This window comes from Gavia stellata, chromosome 1 (assembly GCF_030936135.1).
Source record: "Gavia stellata isolate bGavSte3 chromosome 1, bGavSte3.hap2, whole genome shotgun sequence".
NCBI lineage: Eukaryota > Metazoa > Chordata > Aves > Gaviiformes > Gaviidae > Gavia > Gavia stellata.
Window position 1 is genome coordinate 129,345,904 of NC_082594.1, and position 18,748 is coordinate 129,364,651.

The following is an 18,748-nucleotide window of genomic DNA, read 5'->3' on the forward strand; positions in this document are numbered from 1 at the left end:
GAAGACATGGGTGATGGGTTGAAAGCCTCTTTGTGTGAGACTGTGCGAGTGCGCACTTCGTTAGGGCTCGGGAGGCAAAAAGGGTCACAGTAATGCTGGAGGTGTGCCTGTCGGTGTGGCACAGCTTGCGTGACTGTGTCTAGCGAGACTGTCTCTAGGAGGTGTATGTACAGTGGGCACGAGTGTTTGGTGATGTTCCTCTGAAGAGGCTCATCCTGAGAGATGTGCAACAGGGCGTATATATAGGAGAGTGCATGTGTATAGCGTGTGCATGCGCCTGCGGGGACGGAGCTGAGAGCTGAGCGGGCAGCCTGCCTCCTTCACTGCGACTTTCATGCTAATAAGATAATGAGGTGAGTGGTACAGCCTGTGCCCATCTGCAGAGCACTGGGGTCCTGCGCCGGGGAAATCTTTATGCAGCATGAGACTCTCCGGAGCTCTTTCCACTGTGGCAGTGCCTGGAGGCAGGAGACCTTTGCAGGTGTCAGTACCTATGGTGGCTTTTTCAAGTGCAAGTTACGCAGGGGCTGGACATTGCTCCTGCCCTTGCTTTCTCTGCTTTCCACTGCAGCAGGTGAGTCTGACCAGTGCTTAGGTAAGGACAGATTCCCACACTTATATTTGAACCCCATAAGGCAGCAAAATATAGAGTATGCCAGAGGCGCAGCAGCTTGGCTAGTTGCCCCCTGCTCATTACAGTATCAAGCATTTATATATCTCCTTACAGTATTTTCTGATTCCATAATGCTAGTGGGATTTGAATGCAGATAATGTTTCTAATCTTGACAATCCTCTTGGCTCAGGACCTTGGGACAAAGGCGGCTGTAATGTAAGAACACCGCCCCTCCTCCGCCCCCTCCTCCTCCTCCTTTTAAATTCATATCGCTTGAAGTCTTGACCAGCCAGAGCCCTTGCATTTGTGTCAGCCTCTCTAGCGAGTAATTTAGCTTCAACAGCTGCATGGGGAGATGGAGGAGAGAAGCTGCCCTGGAAGAACTGGACCTAACTGGTCATGCAGTCCCTGAGGTATAGCAGGAGCTTTGGGCAGGCAGAACTGGCTGAAGGCATGAGCAAAGATCCCGGTAGCTTATAAGCTCATATCCCATGCACATTTTGCAGCCTTCCTCTCATGTGCATGAAGACTTCACAGTGTGCGCTTTCTAGCTACAGGATCACGAGCTGTGTCCTGTTCAGCCTTGGGAAAAGGAGGTGTGAGTTTGGGAGCACTCCTCCTTTCTCCCACTTCCCTCAGGTAATAGCCATACTAGAATTTGGGTAAGCGAGAAGGCGTGCATGGCCCTCTGGGATGTGTGAGAGGTGCCAGCCCAAAGTGAAGCTTGAGTACCACCAAGTAAGCAAGCACCACCTCATCTTGGATGGTGTCAACAGTTACAGGCAATCTGAATAATAGTGATGGAAAGAAACAACTCCCTACCAGAACATCTCAGCTTCACACCTACCATACCTATCTGAACCTAGGTGTGATGCTGGGAAGTTTTGGGAGATTTAAGAAGACCCACAGGGTCATCATGAAATCCTAGGTTATAGAGCAGCAGAAATGTCACCAGCTGGATGACCACGCTCCTATTCCAGCTGTAGACAATACTGATTGTGCCAAACCTTGCTTTTGGTGTCAGTTTTGCTGCTGAATGGCAGAAAAAATCCAGCAGAGAGGGTTACAAATGGGAGTGGGAGGGGTGGGTGTCTCAGCATGGTCAGTTTTTTGTTGTGGAGTGACATTATGGCTTTGTGGCCTGGATTTTCTTCCCAATTCTCTAGCATCTGCCTGGAGCTCCCACAGGCAGTAAGGTTTATATTCTGCAGCTGCTCAGGTTGGGAAGCAGGGTGCTGGGGACATTTGGGTCTCTGTGAGAGCCATCGTGAGTAAACCTCTCTTAAGCATGGGGAGCTTTCTGTTTCCCTAGCTGGTAGCAGTGGAAGAACAAAACTCAAGCAATGCAAGGAGAACAACAGGAGATGATGAGGGAACATCCCTCAAGCAATCTACACTTCTCCACTGTTTCCCTCTTACTCTCTCTAAAGATGAACTTTAATGTCGATGGTCAGAACCTGGTTGATGTAATGATGATGATTTTATATCCCAAAATGTTAGGTTTTTATTTTCAGAAACAGCAGGAGGAGATGGCAAAAGTATAGGGTATTTCCCCAAAAGCTTTGAATCCTTATGCAGGACTCATGCCTTCCCGCTACAGTTGGCTTCTCTGTTGTTTGAGCTGGTGGGCAGTTTGTTGGAGAGCAGAGGGGGATATCTCTCCTTCCTAATGCTGTGCTGTCTCCTCTAGCATCCCCTTGCATACCCCACCAGCAATGTTTTGGATTCTTGCACAATTCAGGCTGGCAAATTACGGGTCCTGAAGCATCGTGGTGGTCAAAGGGAAGGGGCAGAAGCCTGCTGAGCAGCTGCCTCCAGAGGAGCCACTCTTCTGGCAGCAGGACCAGGGGAGAGCGCATTGGTCCCACCTTCCTGCCCTTTTCCACCACCTGAGCTGCCCGGAGAGGCTGTTTATTGCTGAACCTGCCCTCCCAGGGGGTCGCTGCTCCTTGGACTAAAAGGCAAGTCCCCAAATATGGAACACCCAAAGGTCACTCCTGTGGAGGTGGCTTTCGCAGGTAACACTCCAAGAACGCTGCCCGGGGGCTTTAATTGCCACACAGCCACTCAGCCCGGTCAGACATACGATGTGCTCTTTGGCTGCCTCCCTAAAGGTTTCACATAGTTAGTATTTTTATCCGCATGGGGCATCCCTAATTTTAGCGAGCTGCAAGCCAAAGTGCACCCTCCCCAGCCAGGACCTAAGCGGGGCCAATGCCTGTGCCACCACGGGTGCAGGGGCCACCTGCCACTGCTCCCGGCCAGTCCTCGCTGGCGCTGCATCACAGATGTTTTGCCAGCTCAGCTGGGCAGCTTGCGTACTGAGGACAGCCCGGGGCATGCATGCGTACGTGCGTGCATATGCTGACCCAGGTTGTGGGGTCTGGGATGGTGCCCAGGGGCCACACTGCTAAGCTCCCCTTCGACAAAATGGAAAGCGGAGGCGCAATCTGGGGGCTGTCCTCGACAAAAGTGAGACCATCGCTGCCTTGTTGTTTTTCTGGTCTCAGAGAGGCTGCTTTGAAACCAAAGGCTGGATGCCACGGTGAAGTTCGTGCAAGCTGGTTTCTTTCAGTAGGTTCTGGAGGAGGGAAGCATGCTTGATATTCAGCCCATTCCCCTCCGCAGACCTTCGCCCTGCATCATTCCTACGACCCCAGCTCCCAGGAACAAGCCGCATTTCTCGAGTTTCTGACCAAGTGGGTGTAAGCCAGCACCTCTGAAACCCTGGAGAGTCCGGGATGCCGCAGGCGGGAGCTGGGAGCTCTCACCCTGCATCCATGGGAAGGATCAGCAAGGGGGGCCCTGGGGGAACGGAGGGGTCCTTGAGACAAGAAAGGCCTTTTACCCAAGGAGGTGAGAAACAAGAACTGAGGAAAGCTTTAAAAAACCACGCAGCCCCCTTTGCACAGGGTTCAAGGTGTCAAAGGTCTGCTAGCTGACGGCATCCCGTCTCCTGCCAGAGCCGGACAGGATTCCCGGAAAAAGGACGTATCATGTACGGCAGATGGCCTTTGCCAAAGCTGTGCCAGAGAGCCCGCAGGAATGAGCACCCTCAGCACTGCTTAGGAGGGAGCACTGGCTGTCCCGGGGCACCAGGGAGGGGAGGAGCGAACGCCTGCTCTGCAGCCCCCCCAGGAATTGAGTTCTTTGCTGTCGCTGCTTGTTCTATTTCCTCGGGCAAGGTTTTGTCTCATGTATGTAGGTAAATCCCAATGTGCAAAGGAGGAGGAAAAAAAAACAGGAGAACTTGGACCTTGCTAAGTCACTTCTTTCCCAGGCCATGGATTCTTTGCCTGGGTGCCTGTTATTTAGGGGCAGAGGCTGCGAAAGGACATCTTTGGTCATCAAACCTGGCATCGCGTCATTCAATCTCTGTCACAAACCGGTCAATGTCCGTTTAAAACTCGTTGGGCTGTTCTCCCATTGATGTTTTCCTCCTCTGGTGACTAGGGACTTCCTCGTTTCCAGACTTGGTTTATTCATAGCCCATTTGTCCTTAGGCTTTGTGCTTAAATAGCCCTTCTCCCTCTTGGGTGTTTAAAGAGAATTATCTCCCGTTTCCACTCTCCCCACAAATGAAGCTCAGGCATGAAGGAAGGGCAGTTACTGGCTTTGATTAGTTTGGATTTAGATGAAGCGCACTGGCAGACCAAGCTCTGCAGTGAGGTGGTGGGTGAGCATGGCATGGCCCACCGTACCCGGTCTGCCTGGCAGAACAACAGCTGCCCCAGCCCGTGGGCAGGCTCCTGAGAAATGTCAAGGTCCGGGGCGGAGAATGCGAAATGAGAACTATAAACACCACACATGTCCACTGAGTAGGTGAGTGTGAGCTCAAACTAGTCCTTTCGAGGCCCCCCACTCAGCATGGGGCAAAGGTGCCTTGTTATACAAAAGTGAGACCCTGCCTCCTGGGAACCATCCCAGCAGGAAGGCACGGGAAACCCTCACTGGCACTTTTTTGGGAAGCTGACTAGTGTGGCAGGATGGCTGAGACCTAAGAGGATGGACTTTTCAACATTTTTTCCTCAATTGCGTTTCTGAGGGGAGGGGTGACACAGAAGGATTCTCTATGTGGCTTAAGGTCTTGCATGGCACCTACAGAGGTTGTCCGCTCTCCAGCTGGACAGTGCGAAGAGCTCCTCGTGCCAGAGCTGAGAAAGCCTGCACAGCCTAAGCAGGCTTAGCCTTGCATTGTGTCAACAAGCAAACCCAAGCTCACAGGGGTCTGCCATGTCTCCGGGTGACATTTGCAAAAAAGTTGGGTCTCTGGATGAAACCAGCTTGATTTTCTTTAAGATCCTGGGACCACAGCTGGTCTCTGCTCTGCTGTCAGTACACCTCTCTCCAATCATACTTTAGCAGCTGAGAAAGGTGCCTCTCCAAGAGCAGTATGGCATTGAAAGCAGGGTCTTATGCTAGATGCTGCTCATGCAGCCAGTCCAAACTCACTGCTGGTAACTGATGGAGGGACTTCAAAGAAAGAAACTGGGCAATAACAGGTAAAGCAGCCTTGGAAATTGTTTCTGCCACTGTAATACAGAAAGACGAAATCACGTACTTGTCCCTGGATGTCAGGGTGCCCATCTGTGAAATGGGGACGTCTCTGTGACTTGTTTTTGTGACTGGCATGTCAGTGAGTGAAATCCTTCTTGGTGCTACTGCTAAAAATCAGTGCTCTTTCTTACTCTACTGACCAGTGATGAACTGAGACCTACTTACATGGTCTCAAAGTGCAAAGTAATCAGTGCACACTTTTTCCTTTTCTCTCCCTTCCTTCCTTATTTTTGCATTAACTTATCTGTAGTGGAAGGCACTGCTTTAGTAGCCATGGAAACAAAACCACCTCTTTTATTACAGGTAGGTACAAGCCACTTGCACTATAGGCTTCTGCACATACCTATCCAGCCAGGTGTGCCTCGCCTCTCACCCTGAGGACTTGCCTTGTAGGGACCCAGAGACCTGGCAGTTTCTGTGGCACCCAGTGAACGTGTCTTGTATAACGTTCCTACCCAGCCCAGCCAATTGTGCTGAGGCACTGTCTCACAAACATGCCCATTTTCAAAGAAAAAGGCTGAAATCGGAGTCTGCGAAACAGAGAAGGGTGCTTAAAGAAAGGGCTTGGTTTCATATTTATATTTATATTTATATTTATATTTATATTTATATTTATACTCTACCTAGAGTTGGGGCTAAACTAGAATCTCGTCTCCTGGTTCCTATGAGTTTCTGGTATAAACTGCACAGACCTAAACTTGTAAACCCTTTTTCTGCGTTGCGTCAGAAGCAGAGAACGCCTTTTTGCTATATATTACCTGGCTCTGAACTCTTATGGGAACCATTTGCTCTCAAGAGATTTCAAAACCACATGGGTGGAACTACCCCAAAAACAGCTGATCTTGCACCAGTTTTTCCATCCTGAGCTGAAAGCTGCAGTAGTTTCAACACTTGAAAATAAATCCTTGCTCTCAAGTGAACTAGGAGGAGCTAAACCTTATGCCCAGTTTAACCCTGGCCTTTTACTGGATTCAAAATCTATCTTTCCCTCTTACGCCACAGGTAGCTACTGGCTGTGGTTGGGCACTGGGAGGATCTCATGCAATGTGATCTCATGGACTCATATCCCCAGGTTTGTAGGAGAAATTTTCCCTTGTGTTACAGATTTGGCCAAATAACGTTAAGGAGTTTCACTTTGTTCTGCCATTTATTGCTACAGGCTGGGCTGATCCTAGACCTCATCTGGAAAGGGGAGCACCACGTCCCTCTTCTCTTACATCTAATCAGACTCGTTTGTGCTAGGGCAGTTCTCCGTGAATTTTCAACCCAGGGATACTGTTGCACTAAAGGGCCTAAAATATCTGGGCCTGACCACTGTCTTTTTTTTAAGGATATTCCACATGCACACAGATGGCAAGGGAAGAATGACAGGGGAGCCAGGACTGAGCAAGTTTCAGCAGGGGAGAGGGTAAGGGAGATGATGGTCTGCTATTGCAGGCAGCCTGCTATGGTAGTGAGACAACCTTAGTTGCTGGAGAGAGCTTCTCAAGTGCTAAAGGAAAGCCCCTAACCCCAGTGCTCATCATTCTTGCTACAGGATTCCTAGAGACAGGGGCTGGCCCACTGGAAGGTGAAACTATCCCAGTATTTAGGAGATTCAGAGATGAGAGGGAGAGGGGAGAAGGTCTGAGAAGTTTTAGTATAAGACAGAATGAAATATAGCAGGGGAGCTACGAAGGAGACAAAAAGCAGAACCGGTGTCTCTCAGTTTCACTGCTTTGGTCTTTTCCTCTTTTGCCCCTTCTTCATTAAAGCTGAGATCTTTTAGGACAAGTAGCTTTTTTCTGACTTGTCTATTAAATACTTATTGTCAAGCCTTGTGTTTGGCTGTTTCTTCACTGTGCTCACCTCACAGGGCATGCAGGGCTCTTACGAACATCGCCACAGAGTAGGAATAGCTGGAGTTAGCTCTGGGACTGCCTGGTTGAACCTCGGGCATTGCCCTGTATGGAGGCTTTTCCCCACTCAAGCTGCAGGTGCTTTTCAGTAGCCAGCAGTGAAGAGTGGAGTCATAGGAGAAAGACAAGCAAAGGAGAAGAGCTCTTTAACCTGAGCTGTAAAGCAGTGTATGCTCATGCTGTCTCTGCCCTGGGTTCTCTTATTACAATCCTTCCACCTTAGCCAGAAAGCAGTAGGCAGCTGCATCTCCAAACATTGCTTTGACTGTTTTCCTGACAGACTAACCCAACAGCCCCCAGCTTTCCCACCCTGACCTGAGGAGCTGGCATTGCCGTCCTTGGAGCTGTTGCCATGTACAAAGGATGGTTCATAGAAGATGCTGTTGCTCCCAGAGGGGCTCGGTTGTCCCCAGACCCTGTCCTCACCAGGTAGCACCCAGTAGTGTAGGTGGCAGGAGCTGTCAGGACTGCTTCCTGGTGGTCTTCACCTTCATTCCCTTTCTAAACTGGAAAGGGACTCTGGGCTGCTTGGCAATCTGGGTGCAGGGAGCTGAAGACCCCATGTGCTCTCCCACTGTAATATCAGCTTAACGATGCCATCCCTTTTCTGGTGATAGCTGGTGTGCACCCTGAGATTTGACAGTGTCACTCAGTTCTGCATGCTGGGCTTTTGTCCTGGGAGGGAATTTTTTTCTATCGTATCACTTCTCAGTCTGCTGTTCACAGTTATGGTTTGGGAAAGTCCTTAAATATGTGCTTAACTTTACTCATGTGCTGCCAGGATTTCAGCTTGATTTCCTAAGGATATGAGACCCTTGTGATTCTCTTCTCTCTTCCCCCAGGTCTGTCTGACAGCTGCCTCCCCTAATACTTTTTCGAACTGTTGGCCCTTTTCAGCCAAATTTTCCAGAGTTAGGGGTCTCCGGCATAATAAAATTATTGCACGCTTGGAGAAGAGGAAGGACTTGGAAAGGAAGAGATTGAAGTACCCTGAAAGAAGGAAAAGTTGCCATGTGAGCTCAACCCCTGTTAGACACCAAAGAACCCAGGTAAGAGAGAGCCTCATGGGCTCCTCAGTCGTGGGAGAAGCCCCAGCCAGAGCTTGTTACTGACCTCAAGCTACATATTTCAAGGAAACCATCCTCGTGGTCAAGGGACAATTTATTCTTGCATCAGAGGAGAGTTTGCTTGCACTAATCTTGCCCTTGAGCACTTTGTAGCTATGGCTTTTTTCCACATGCTGAAGCCTAAACGGGTGGCTGGATCTGGAGTCAAGAAGGAACTGGTTGGCATTGCTGGGACTTTTGCTTGCTCCAGCAACATGCCATGCCATCTACTGCCTGGGCACATCTGGGAGTTTATCCTAGCAAATTTGCAGGAACCCAGGCATTGGATATCTCCTGTTCTTTTCTTGGTGTCTAAGATATTTCTTCAGGTCTTTTGTCTGTGGAATTTTAAATTTCTTAGAAGGTGCATGTGGGAGAAACAGAAAGGGTGGACTATTTTGGGGTTTTCCGAACTTAACATCCATTAAGCCCATTCCCTCCCACGTGCATACACACTCATGTTCATCAGGCAATAGGATGTAACAACCCTTAACCACGCAGCTCAGGTCTTTGCTTAGTTCCACACCTGCCTGTGTTTTGGATGAAGGCTCCCTATTCCTAATGGAATTCCTACCTTCCTAATGGCGGTGACCAGTGCCATTGTAAGGAAGGGGGGCTAAGGACATGATGTTTTCCAGGCTGTGGAAGCGGCACGTCTTGCTGTGAGTCAGCAGGTAAATTCTCAGTACAGTAAGATGGAAAAACATGAGGTGCTCCAGAAAGGCATCTTACCACGGGCAGCACCCGATGCTGGGAACGGCCCACGCTGGCTGGAAGGGAATAGCGAGGGCTGGAGTGTTTGCCTCTTAGATACCTCATTTTAGGCATAAAGGACCTTCAGCACTCAGAGCCCTGAACCCTCTACTGAAATTAGATACAGAAAGCCTTCCTGCGTGAACTTTTCCCAGGTTTCGCTGGAAGGAGAAGCCCTGTCACTGCTCCTGTGCCTACCCAGCAGCTCGCTGCTCCGAGTACTTGCTCAAATTACCAGAGAGCTGGGTTCAGCTGCTGACTGCCTCCAGGGAGACCGATCCCGGGCATTCATCAGGTGAACGGCTCCACACCTCAGCCACGGAGCCACTCAGGCATTTCTTTCCCTCTCCCTGTCCTGGTGAACATCAGTGATGTCCCACAGCTGGATGAGCTCTGACAGGGGAGATTGAGAGTGACCCCACCCTGCCATGGCACAACACGATACAGCTTGAGGTGAGGGAGGTGCATGCTGTCACAAGAGGGAACAGATTAATACCTGGCTTGCTCGGTCCTTTCATGAGTGCTCCCAGGGTTGAACTGTTAGTACAGAAACTGGGAGCACCAGCACCTTGCTGGCCTGTGTCCTATTCAGGGTACCGTCTCTTGCCTTCTGAGACCTTCTCCCCATTTAATTCCATCAGGTGATGGAGGCAAAGGAGTGCTCAGTCTGCAGATGGCTCTTATGCTTGGGCTGTCAGATTGCTGCTGCTGCAGTTCCCAGTCCAAGAGAGGACTGTGAAACTTCGAGGCATACACTGAATCAGCATTGCAAGTGCTTGGGAAATTTTGAAGTCCAAGCCACAAGTGCCGGTTGCTGCGTGGCACGGTTAGCCGGTAGCTGAGCATTAGCGGGCTGGAGCACTACAATTACATAAAGTCTGCTGCAGATCTAATCCTCAACTTCTTGCCCAAGGTCACATAAGAAGTCCATGGCAGAGAGGCAATTGGAAACCAAATCACCAGAGTCCTAAGCTAAAGTACTCACTGCTGAATCAAGCCCTGCAAAATAAAAGCTTTAAGCCAGATTGTATTGTAGCCATCGCACTCTTGACATGGCTGATTGTTGACATGGGTATAGGTGTCATGTGGACTAAAACTGATAGTACACAACAGATACCTGCTTCTGTTAGGTTTCTATAAATATGTATCATCTAGTAACTGTTTGCCATCTATCGAGCACAAAATAGCTATCCTATTAAATAACAATGCAATTATACTACCAACCATAAACATTTCAACAGGAGTTCCAGTGTTATTTTTTCTTTTCTTTGCCAAATGTTATTTGATTGCTCACCTGGAGCAAGTGATTGTTTCCTGACAGGTAAGCAAAATCTGGTTAGTTTTTGAATCTTTCTTGCTGTCAGGCTTGCTGAGGAGGTCAGTAGACTTTGAACTTGACATTGGACTTTTGCAGGTCCTAGCCCTCAGCAGGTGTATTTTCTAATTCCCATTTGCTATACTCCTAGGAGTGCAATGCATTTTCTCTCTGGATCTGATAAATAAAGCTTATGTGTTTCTTCGGCAATTCTCACTTTCTTTGCAAATGTGTCTTTTAGTTAAGAGGGAATATTTGTAAGCCCCGGTAAGAAATGAGCACCTAACAATCCAGGCTTGCCGCTGTATGATTCCCTAGATTACAGCTACACTACAAGAAAGAATGCTATGAATCTACTTTGTAATTTTTACCATGATTTATTTTACTGAGGATTAATTAATCATTCTTTCACCAAAGAATTAACAACACTCTTTTTCCAGCACAGAAGTGAATGGTTGGATTAACAATTGGCTACAGACTGATTCCAAGCAGGCAACCAAGTGTCAGAAAAACAAAAAGGGATTGAATGCTGCACCAGCCGGGGAGCTTTTGAGATGTGGAGCTAGGACACCCGTTTGCAGCACAGTTTGGTAAGGCTGATTGCTCCTAGTGGGATAGAAAATGGGACTGAATCCAGAATACAAGGGGGATACTGGCTTGCACAGAATGAGAAAGGATCTAAAAATGTCAAGCTACGGACTCAGGTCTGTGCTGAGATTTGGGAAAGCTCAGCTGAGCTCAGTTCACGTTGCTGAGGTTTGCAAGGTTACTTGCTATTGCCTGGGTTTTTGACGTGCGATCCAGAAAGCCTATTTCCCAGCAAACAACTCAGAAGAACACAAAAGAGGCTTTTTCATGGGCTTCGCAGAACTCAGGTGCTAACTCAAATCCAAGTAAACAAACCCAAACTTTTGGGTGCTCACCCCCCCTCCCTGCACAAGACCCTTTGACTGTCCCATCCTGTGGCTCCTCTCCACAGCTCCAGTCACTGTGGTATTGACCCTGGCTGGGACATGCAGCAGCGCTTACCTCCAGGACCATCTCTGTCATCTGGAACTGCTTCTGGGAGACCTTGTCAGAGCTCACGGGCTCGTGGAAGAGCAGGCAGAGCATGTCGTACTTCTTCAGGGCCTGCTTGTAGTTCTTCTCATTCAGGTCGATCACTCGGTCTTTCCCATCGTAAGTGGGGAAATTCAGTCCCTCTTCTGCTTTGCAGCAGAAAAGCAGGTAAAAACCTGCCAGGATCCAGCAAGTCGCCTTCATAGGGAAGCCCTTGGAGTGCAGTGGAGGGCAGGTAAATGTCCCTCTCCTTCTTAATTTGGGAAGAGGGGGAGACCAAAGGCTCCAGGTGAAGTTCGAACCGAGTTTCTCTTTCTGCTGCCTTCCTAGTGATCAGCCCAAACTCTGCAAGGCTGGTGGGGAGCAGCAAACTCTGCTGTCCTGGGCTCACAACAAAGAGACAGACAGGAGAAGCTGTCAGGCCAAGCCCTGGATACCTTACATAGCTGTGTCCAGCTCCCGTGTCATTAGGAACTCCATTTTTAGGAAGCAGTTGTTTCAGGCTAAAAATAAACCCTGCAATGAATAAAAAGGACAGATATGACACCATTGAGGGACTTGCTGGCACTCTGCATCATCTGAGAGAGAGGGAGCGAGCGAGAGGGAGGGAGTGGAAGATGTCGATGCTGGGAATACGCAGGCAGGGTTTGTGAAGGGACAGACTTCACTTGTACAGGGAACCAAGGCACAGCCTGTCCTACTAGGGCTTAACAAAAATAGAAGGTATTTACTGCAATTTATAATAAGGGTATGTCTCTTTGTATCCCCTTGGGCATCACAGTGATTAGGCTTTGGATAACAGATCTCAGGTTAAATAGTTTCAGAGACTCATCTGCTCCGCAAGAGGAGAAGTCCCGTTTCCTCAGCAGCAAAGGAGGTGAGCGCTCGTGGGACTCCCTCCTCCTCCTCCTCCTGCCTGGGGCATCAGCTGCCGCTGCCGGCTGACATTCAAGCTCTTTTCTGAAGCATGTTCTCTGCTTGCGGGGCACCAGGAGAATTGCTGGCCCTTGGACCTGTAATCCCAGAGCAGAGGGCACCTTGCATTGCAACCTCCCATGTCCACAGCAGTTACCGAGCCCCATGCGTTGTTAACACCTTATCGTACTAAGGGGGATGAAGGGCAGGTGGCATGTGCCCAGGCCGGTGTCTTGGGGCAGGAGACAGGGCTCTCCTCAAGACGATGGACAGATGCCACCATCGCTGCTGGCCTCCTAGCCGATGGGACCTGCCTGCTGGCCTTGAGGGGTTTTTTCACAGAACCCTGTTGCATTTCCCAGCAAGCAGTCCCGTATATTCCTTCCTCTGCATTTCCCTGGAATGATGACCAGTTCCCCCTTCCCCGGGACCTCAGCGCTGGCTGCCTCTTTGCTGCATCACCTGCACCACGCTGCTGGGGGAGAATAGTTTGGTGGCACAGTCTGTCACCCTCCTCTGACTGGGTGTCACCACTGCCCCATGACTGGCAGCGACAGGCAGGAGGAGGCAGGCCAGCTGGCCGCAATCCAGCACCGGGGCTGACGCGGATCCGCTGGCGAAGGCACGCTGAGGGGCTGGCAGAGAAGAGCTTGACAGGGGGCACGGGTCTCCCCCCCCTTGCCAAAGTGATGTGCAGACAAGTGACCTTATCAGGCCTCCTCCTTGCATGTTGCTCCAGCGCAGCCTTGCTCCATCCGCACCGGGGAGGAGGTGATGTCCCTTCTTGGTGCACGCAACTCTCGCCCCAACCAGCTGTTCCCATTTAATTGTATGGCTGGGATTATTTCAGTATTCAGGGTGAAAGGCGAGCGTTACTTAGCAATTATAGAATCATAGAATCATTTAGGTTGGAAAAGACCTTTAAGATCACTGAGTCCAACCGTAAACGTACCACTGCCAAGTCCACTACTAAACCATGTCCCTAAGTGCCACAGCTACATGTCTTTTAAATACCTCCAGGGATGGTGACTCAACCACTTCCCTGGGCAGATTATACCCATCTCCTGGGTGACTTAGGAGCACACATTCCCTCAGCTTTCATTTCCAACCTGAACAGCCCACGACGTACTGACTGAAACTCTGTGGGCAACAGTTTCCAAGTCTGTCTTATTTCCAAAGCCTCCCCTTAGTTTCTGCTCATGCCTTTTCAGGAGTTCCATGTTTGCCTGCAACTTGAAGTCCTAATGATGAAGCCTGAGGAATGTGGGTAGAAGCCAGAGCAAGACAGCCTTAGAAATACACTCCCTACAGAGGCACCCTTCAGCGGCGGTCCTTTCTAGAGGGAGATGTGACAAACCTGGATACATCTGATTGCTTTTAGTGAGAGACGCAAGACTTGTGTCACAGTGGGTGGCAATGGCTGGCTAGGCTTTTGCTGAGTATTTCGGCTGTAAAACGCACAACTGAGCTTGTGGGATGACCAGGCATACACCAGGCTGGTTGGTTGCCTTTAAAGGACCCCATGGATTTAGGGTGCAGGAGCAGGCTTCCGCTGGCATCACAGTATGCTTTAAAGCAGGCAGACATCAGACAGGGCTGTGAAAATGAGATGGTCACAGCTACTTCAAAATTGGTTTCCCAGGCTCCTGCCCTCCTTTTATTCTTGTAGATCCCTGGCAATTGCTCCACTTTCATATCACTCAAGCTATTTTTGAGGTGCTTTCTCTCTAGTCTGAATAACTTTTTAATCTGCCTAAAAATAGACACAATCCAATTTTCATTTTCTCCTCTTTTTGCTATCAAAAAAAGGAACAAAAAGGCTTTTTATTCACAAAAACTGTTGCCTCGTTAGCCCCAGACACATCTATTTTATCTGCCTGTGGCATGAATAGCAAAGATCTGTGACTGTTAGGCATCACCTCTGCTTCAAAGGAGATTCCTCCAGCAGACCGACACTGTATGTCACGGTCACCAGAGTCCATCTCTTTGTCTCTCCACTCAAGACCTCAGTGGGACTGTTAGTGCTAAATCCAGTGGACATTTCGGGGCAGGATCACTGTCAAGAAAAGGACAGTGTGTAGAGCTCATGGATTTGGGGAACCTGAGTTTTGTTGAAGGCCCATTTCTACAGGACACTGACAAAAGGTTTCTCTGTGTGCCAGGTCCTCCCCCATAGGGTAGGAGCAATAGCAGTTCCCCACAGGAGGGGAGGATGAGGGAAACAAAGAGCTTTTCTGTGAAATCTTGGATTTTGCATTCACAGGTTCACTACAAATACTTTGTGCTATCTTTCTGCATAGTCCAAGGTCTTCCTGATCCCATTTAGCTGCCCGTGGTTGTGGCCAGAGCTATGTGAGGGACTGATATGGTCAGTGCTGTGTCCTGGGACATTTGCCCTTCAGCTCATTCCCTGGCAAAGCTGGCATCTGTTAGTCTCTGGTATGAGTTGACTGCAAGGCTCAACCTCCCGACTCCGACTCCTTAACCATCTTTTAGTCCTGCCTCTAGAAATCAGCATGATACTCTTCCCTGGCGAACCATCCCACCATCCACCTGAAAACTCTCTGAGAAATGAGCTGATAGGGCTCAATGCTCATCCACCTGGGCAGGTGCCCACGTCGTTCAAACAAACTTCAGAATTGGCCCCAAAACTTCAGGTGAAGAAAGAGAATTAAAGAAAAAACTGGTCATTGGTTTATCCACTCTAAGCTCTTCGGGGTATATTCATTGAGCAAAATCCTGGCTCCAGGGAATTAAGTTGCAAAACCACCCCTGACATGCACTGAAGTAGGATTTTACTTTGTTTCTTTGAATTTTGTGAGGATAGGTAGCCAGCAACAGAAATACAACAGAAGTGCTCAAAACAGTACGATCTCAGCCCTTCACTTCAGGCCTGCAGAAATGCAGGGTGGGGATGTAGGATAAATAAAAATCTCCTTCTTGTTGATTTTTTGTCCTACTTGTATTAGAAATTAGGGATATCCACTTGCTGCTCCTCCCTCCTGGCCGCTGCAGCCGCACTCCACGCCGCTGTTCTCACCTTCATTGTCCTTTCTCACTCACACAGTAAAAGAGGTCCCCAGACACTGCTGATCCAAATGCTTTGGTGAGCCTTTTTTCCAGATCTTCAGGATTTAAGGTTCTGCTTTAGCTAATCTCTTTTCAAGCTTCTAAGACCTCGTATGCTTTGCAAGATAGGAGTATTCAGAAAATATGCCTTTTGCCACCAGCTAGCCAAGCAAGGTCACAGCTCGTGATAACTTTGAGTGCTATCATTAGGGTGGAAGCCTCCGAGACGCACTGAACCTTTCTAAGGAGACTGAGGGGATCACTGTCATTTCAAGAAAAGCTCTGTAGTGTGAGGAAAACCTACCTCTCTCTCCCTTCCCTTCAGCCCTGAAAGGTGACAAGTCCTTTATGGTGCTTTACATTGCCTGTACTCTAACACAGCCATGTCAGTGATGGCAGGTACAAGGCAGAGAAGTTGTATCATTTGCACTCCCTTGCTTTTTTTCCTGTTTTAAACTGCCAGAGATCTTCGTATATTTTGACTGAGGTGTCCTGAGACCTGCCATGTGATAAGAAGATGCTATAAACCCTCCTATTTTCTGACACACGGACACTCTTTTTGGTGAGGAAAATAGACCACAGCACAGACAAGAGCACTTACACGAAATTCTATTGAAGTTGTAAAGGGAAGGTCAACGAGATGACTCAGAACTCCTGACTCATTCTGAGCCATGTAGGGTCTCCACTCACTAACGTTTCAAGAAAGTCTTGTCTTTTCTAGACATCTTGTCCCCCAGAACAAAGTTGCTCTGTGCGACCTTATGGGGATCATTGCACGTCTCTGTCTTTGGGGGCTGGTCTGGCACCTGCATCTCATACAGGTCAGAAAGTAGTTTAGAAGGTCAGAACCAGGACTGTCCCAGAAGGATGGGGATAGTTACCTCCTCATGGGTTTATGATCCCTACACATCAAGAAGACGACCTGCTGCGGTGGCTGGGGGACCCATCAGGTGGGCTGGAAAAGGCTGCAGATAGCCTGCAGCAGGACACAGAGGCAGCGACCTGCCTACGCCTTCCAGCTGGACTGGGAGCTCTGCCAGCCTGTGGGAGCAGGGTACGACTTATCCGCAGGCAACCCACCCTGGAAAGGATGGAGGGGCTCCCCGGGCACCTTCCTGCAGGTAGCACTGGGATGGGAGGCTTTTCTGTGTTGTTTCTGTTGCTCATACAGGAGCCAGCAAACAGATGCTGCCTCTAATACACCCAGATAGTTTCAAAGAAAGAAGAGCTTAAACTCGGCATTATATGAATCCTAGCTGGGGAGACAGCTTTGTACCTGGCCGTACCTGCATGGCGTTAGACATGTTAGAAGAAGCCTGAATCCTACTAATGAGTGGACAGAGATGGTAAAAAAAACCCCTGAGCTGAAAATGTTCCAAGAAAGAACATTTCTGCAGGCCCCAATCACATTTGGTAAGTGTGCAGGGCTATGCTTAGGTGTCCCATTGCTCCCCATGCTTTTGTTTGTGGAAACACCTCTTTCTGAGGAAGGGGTAACTGGCATCCTGCCTAAAGAAGTCAGACCCAGATTTATTCACTGAGCCTCTAATGGAAGCCCATGCCTGCAGTTTGCTGGACGTTGCCTCTGCGGGGCCGGGCACAGGGGAGCTCTGTTTGTGTTCGGGTCTGATAGGCAATGCCTTTTCGGAGCCACAGGAAGACAGCCTCGTTTGGGCAAATAATTAGTGTTTGGAAGAGACTTTTGAGCAAGCATCTGGACTTCTGGCTCTATCTAACCTGAAAATGGGGAGGTGTGACTTAACCATAGCCTGGTTAGTAATATCTTTGCCTTGCCAGTAATCACAATGAGCCGTGGTCCTACAGATGTGCCCCAGAGCCCTGCCGATCACGCACTCAAGCCAGCCAGAGTGGAGACCCAGCCATGCTGCTGCCTGCAATGGCCTCCTGCCCACCTTCTCTTCTGCAGGACTTGGGAGCAAGGAGGGGTGTGATATGCATTTGGTGCTGGGGCTTTTAACCTTTTTATTTTTGATGTACGAACTCCTAAAATCATTCTGGTGTCAGTGCAGATCCCTACGTAACAATTTTAAGCCGACTGATGAGAGGTCCTTTTTTGCCCAGGTACCTCTAACACACCTGCTTCAGAAAAACTCCAGTGCCACTGCCGAAAAACTTTCCCCTAGGACAAATCCCATGGCATGTCACTGCCACCCCACCCTGTTCTATGTCACCTGCGTGTGCTGTGAGTTACAACTGAGGAGTTAAAGCAGTTGCCCCTGGACAGGGGCATAATTGCCCCCCCGGGGGAAAGGTGCAGACGGGTGCTTCAGGAGGGACAGGAGGTGGCTGTGGGTAGGAGATGGACACCCAAGTTTTCCATTCCACAGGCTTCCCACGGGGCTTCGGAAAAATCCCTCTGTGTCTCAGTTCTCCATCCGAACTATGCCAGTGGGGCCCGGGGATGGTATGATATTGCAAGGTGCTTAGAAACTAGACTAACAGGGGTTAGTGCTTTAGGCAAGCAGGGTCCCTGGGCCAACTCCGGGCTCCTTAAGATTTTGGCATGCTGAAGAGCTGGAGAAGGGGACACAACCATTGCTGGCTGCGTTTTCAGCAGAGCTGGTTGAGAGACCTGGCCAGGCATGTTCCCTGAGAGATGCGGAGAGCTGAGTGTTGGGCTATCTCTGTGAAAACCTGGTGATCCGGAGCAAAGCCCTGAGCTGGTGTGAAAGCGTGGCACAAAGCTGGTCCCCCAAGAGCTAGGGTGTGAATGGATGCAGGCTGAGCTCTGGCCTAGGGACCTCAGCAATTACTAATAATATAGGAATAATATAATTACGAATAATAAAGTAAAAGAAATAAACCACATGGTTTGACACAGTGTGTTCCCTTCTGGAAACCCTTAGGTCACATACAGCCCAGCCTGGCTGCCTTTTTCTTGGAGGAGGTGGGATCACTGGACTCCTGCCTAGCTTTGGCCATGATCGGTATGTCTAAGCATATGTCCATATCTCTGCCTGCACGTGCCCATGCATGCATTAACCACCCAAACCTCCGGGGCCAGGGTCTAAACTGAGGATCCTGCACCAGGCAACGTTGGGGTGGTGAGGTCTGGGGTGCCACTTGCACCTCGGGTTTCTCCTACCCATGAGAGCACCGGCGTATTTAATAACATCTTGATGATCGGAGGGGTGTTTAATTTAGCGGCGTGGCGCCGGCTGCTGCTGACGGAGCTGTGCCCAGCAGATTTACACCTGTTGCACTGGAGTGGCAGCTCAGCACTCCTTCCATCCAGTCCTCCTGTGCTGCCCCTCAAAACCTTCCCCCTCCCCTGCCTGAACCGTGATGCCTGCCAGGGTGCAGCCGGGAAGCGCTGGGGTGAGCTCACTGTGCCACCGGGAACCTCATTCCTTTCAGATGATGAGCTGGACAAGCTTAGCGCCCTCCTTAATATTGTAAGGGGACAGAAAGGATTTGCTGCTCTTGAATTTCTGCTCCATTT

The 18,748-nt window shown here is 49.6% G+C and overlaps 1 protein-coding gene across 1 annotated transcript in view; it reads right to left on the reverse strand.

Annotated features, from left to right (window-relative positions):
• CASQ2 (calsequestrin 2) overlaps positions 1-11,677 on the reverse strand; it is a 36,188-nt gene extending 24,511 nt beyond the window's left edge. Inside the window, exon 1 of the mRNA XM_009814925.2 lies at positions 11,272-11,677. Coding sequence (XP_009813227.1) covers positions 11,272-11,505 — 234 coding nt within the window. The 5' untranslated portion in view covers positions 11,506-11,677. The remainder of the gene's footprint in view (positions 1-11,271) is intronic.
• Between the last annotated feature and the right edge of the window lie 7,071 nt (positions 11,678-18,748).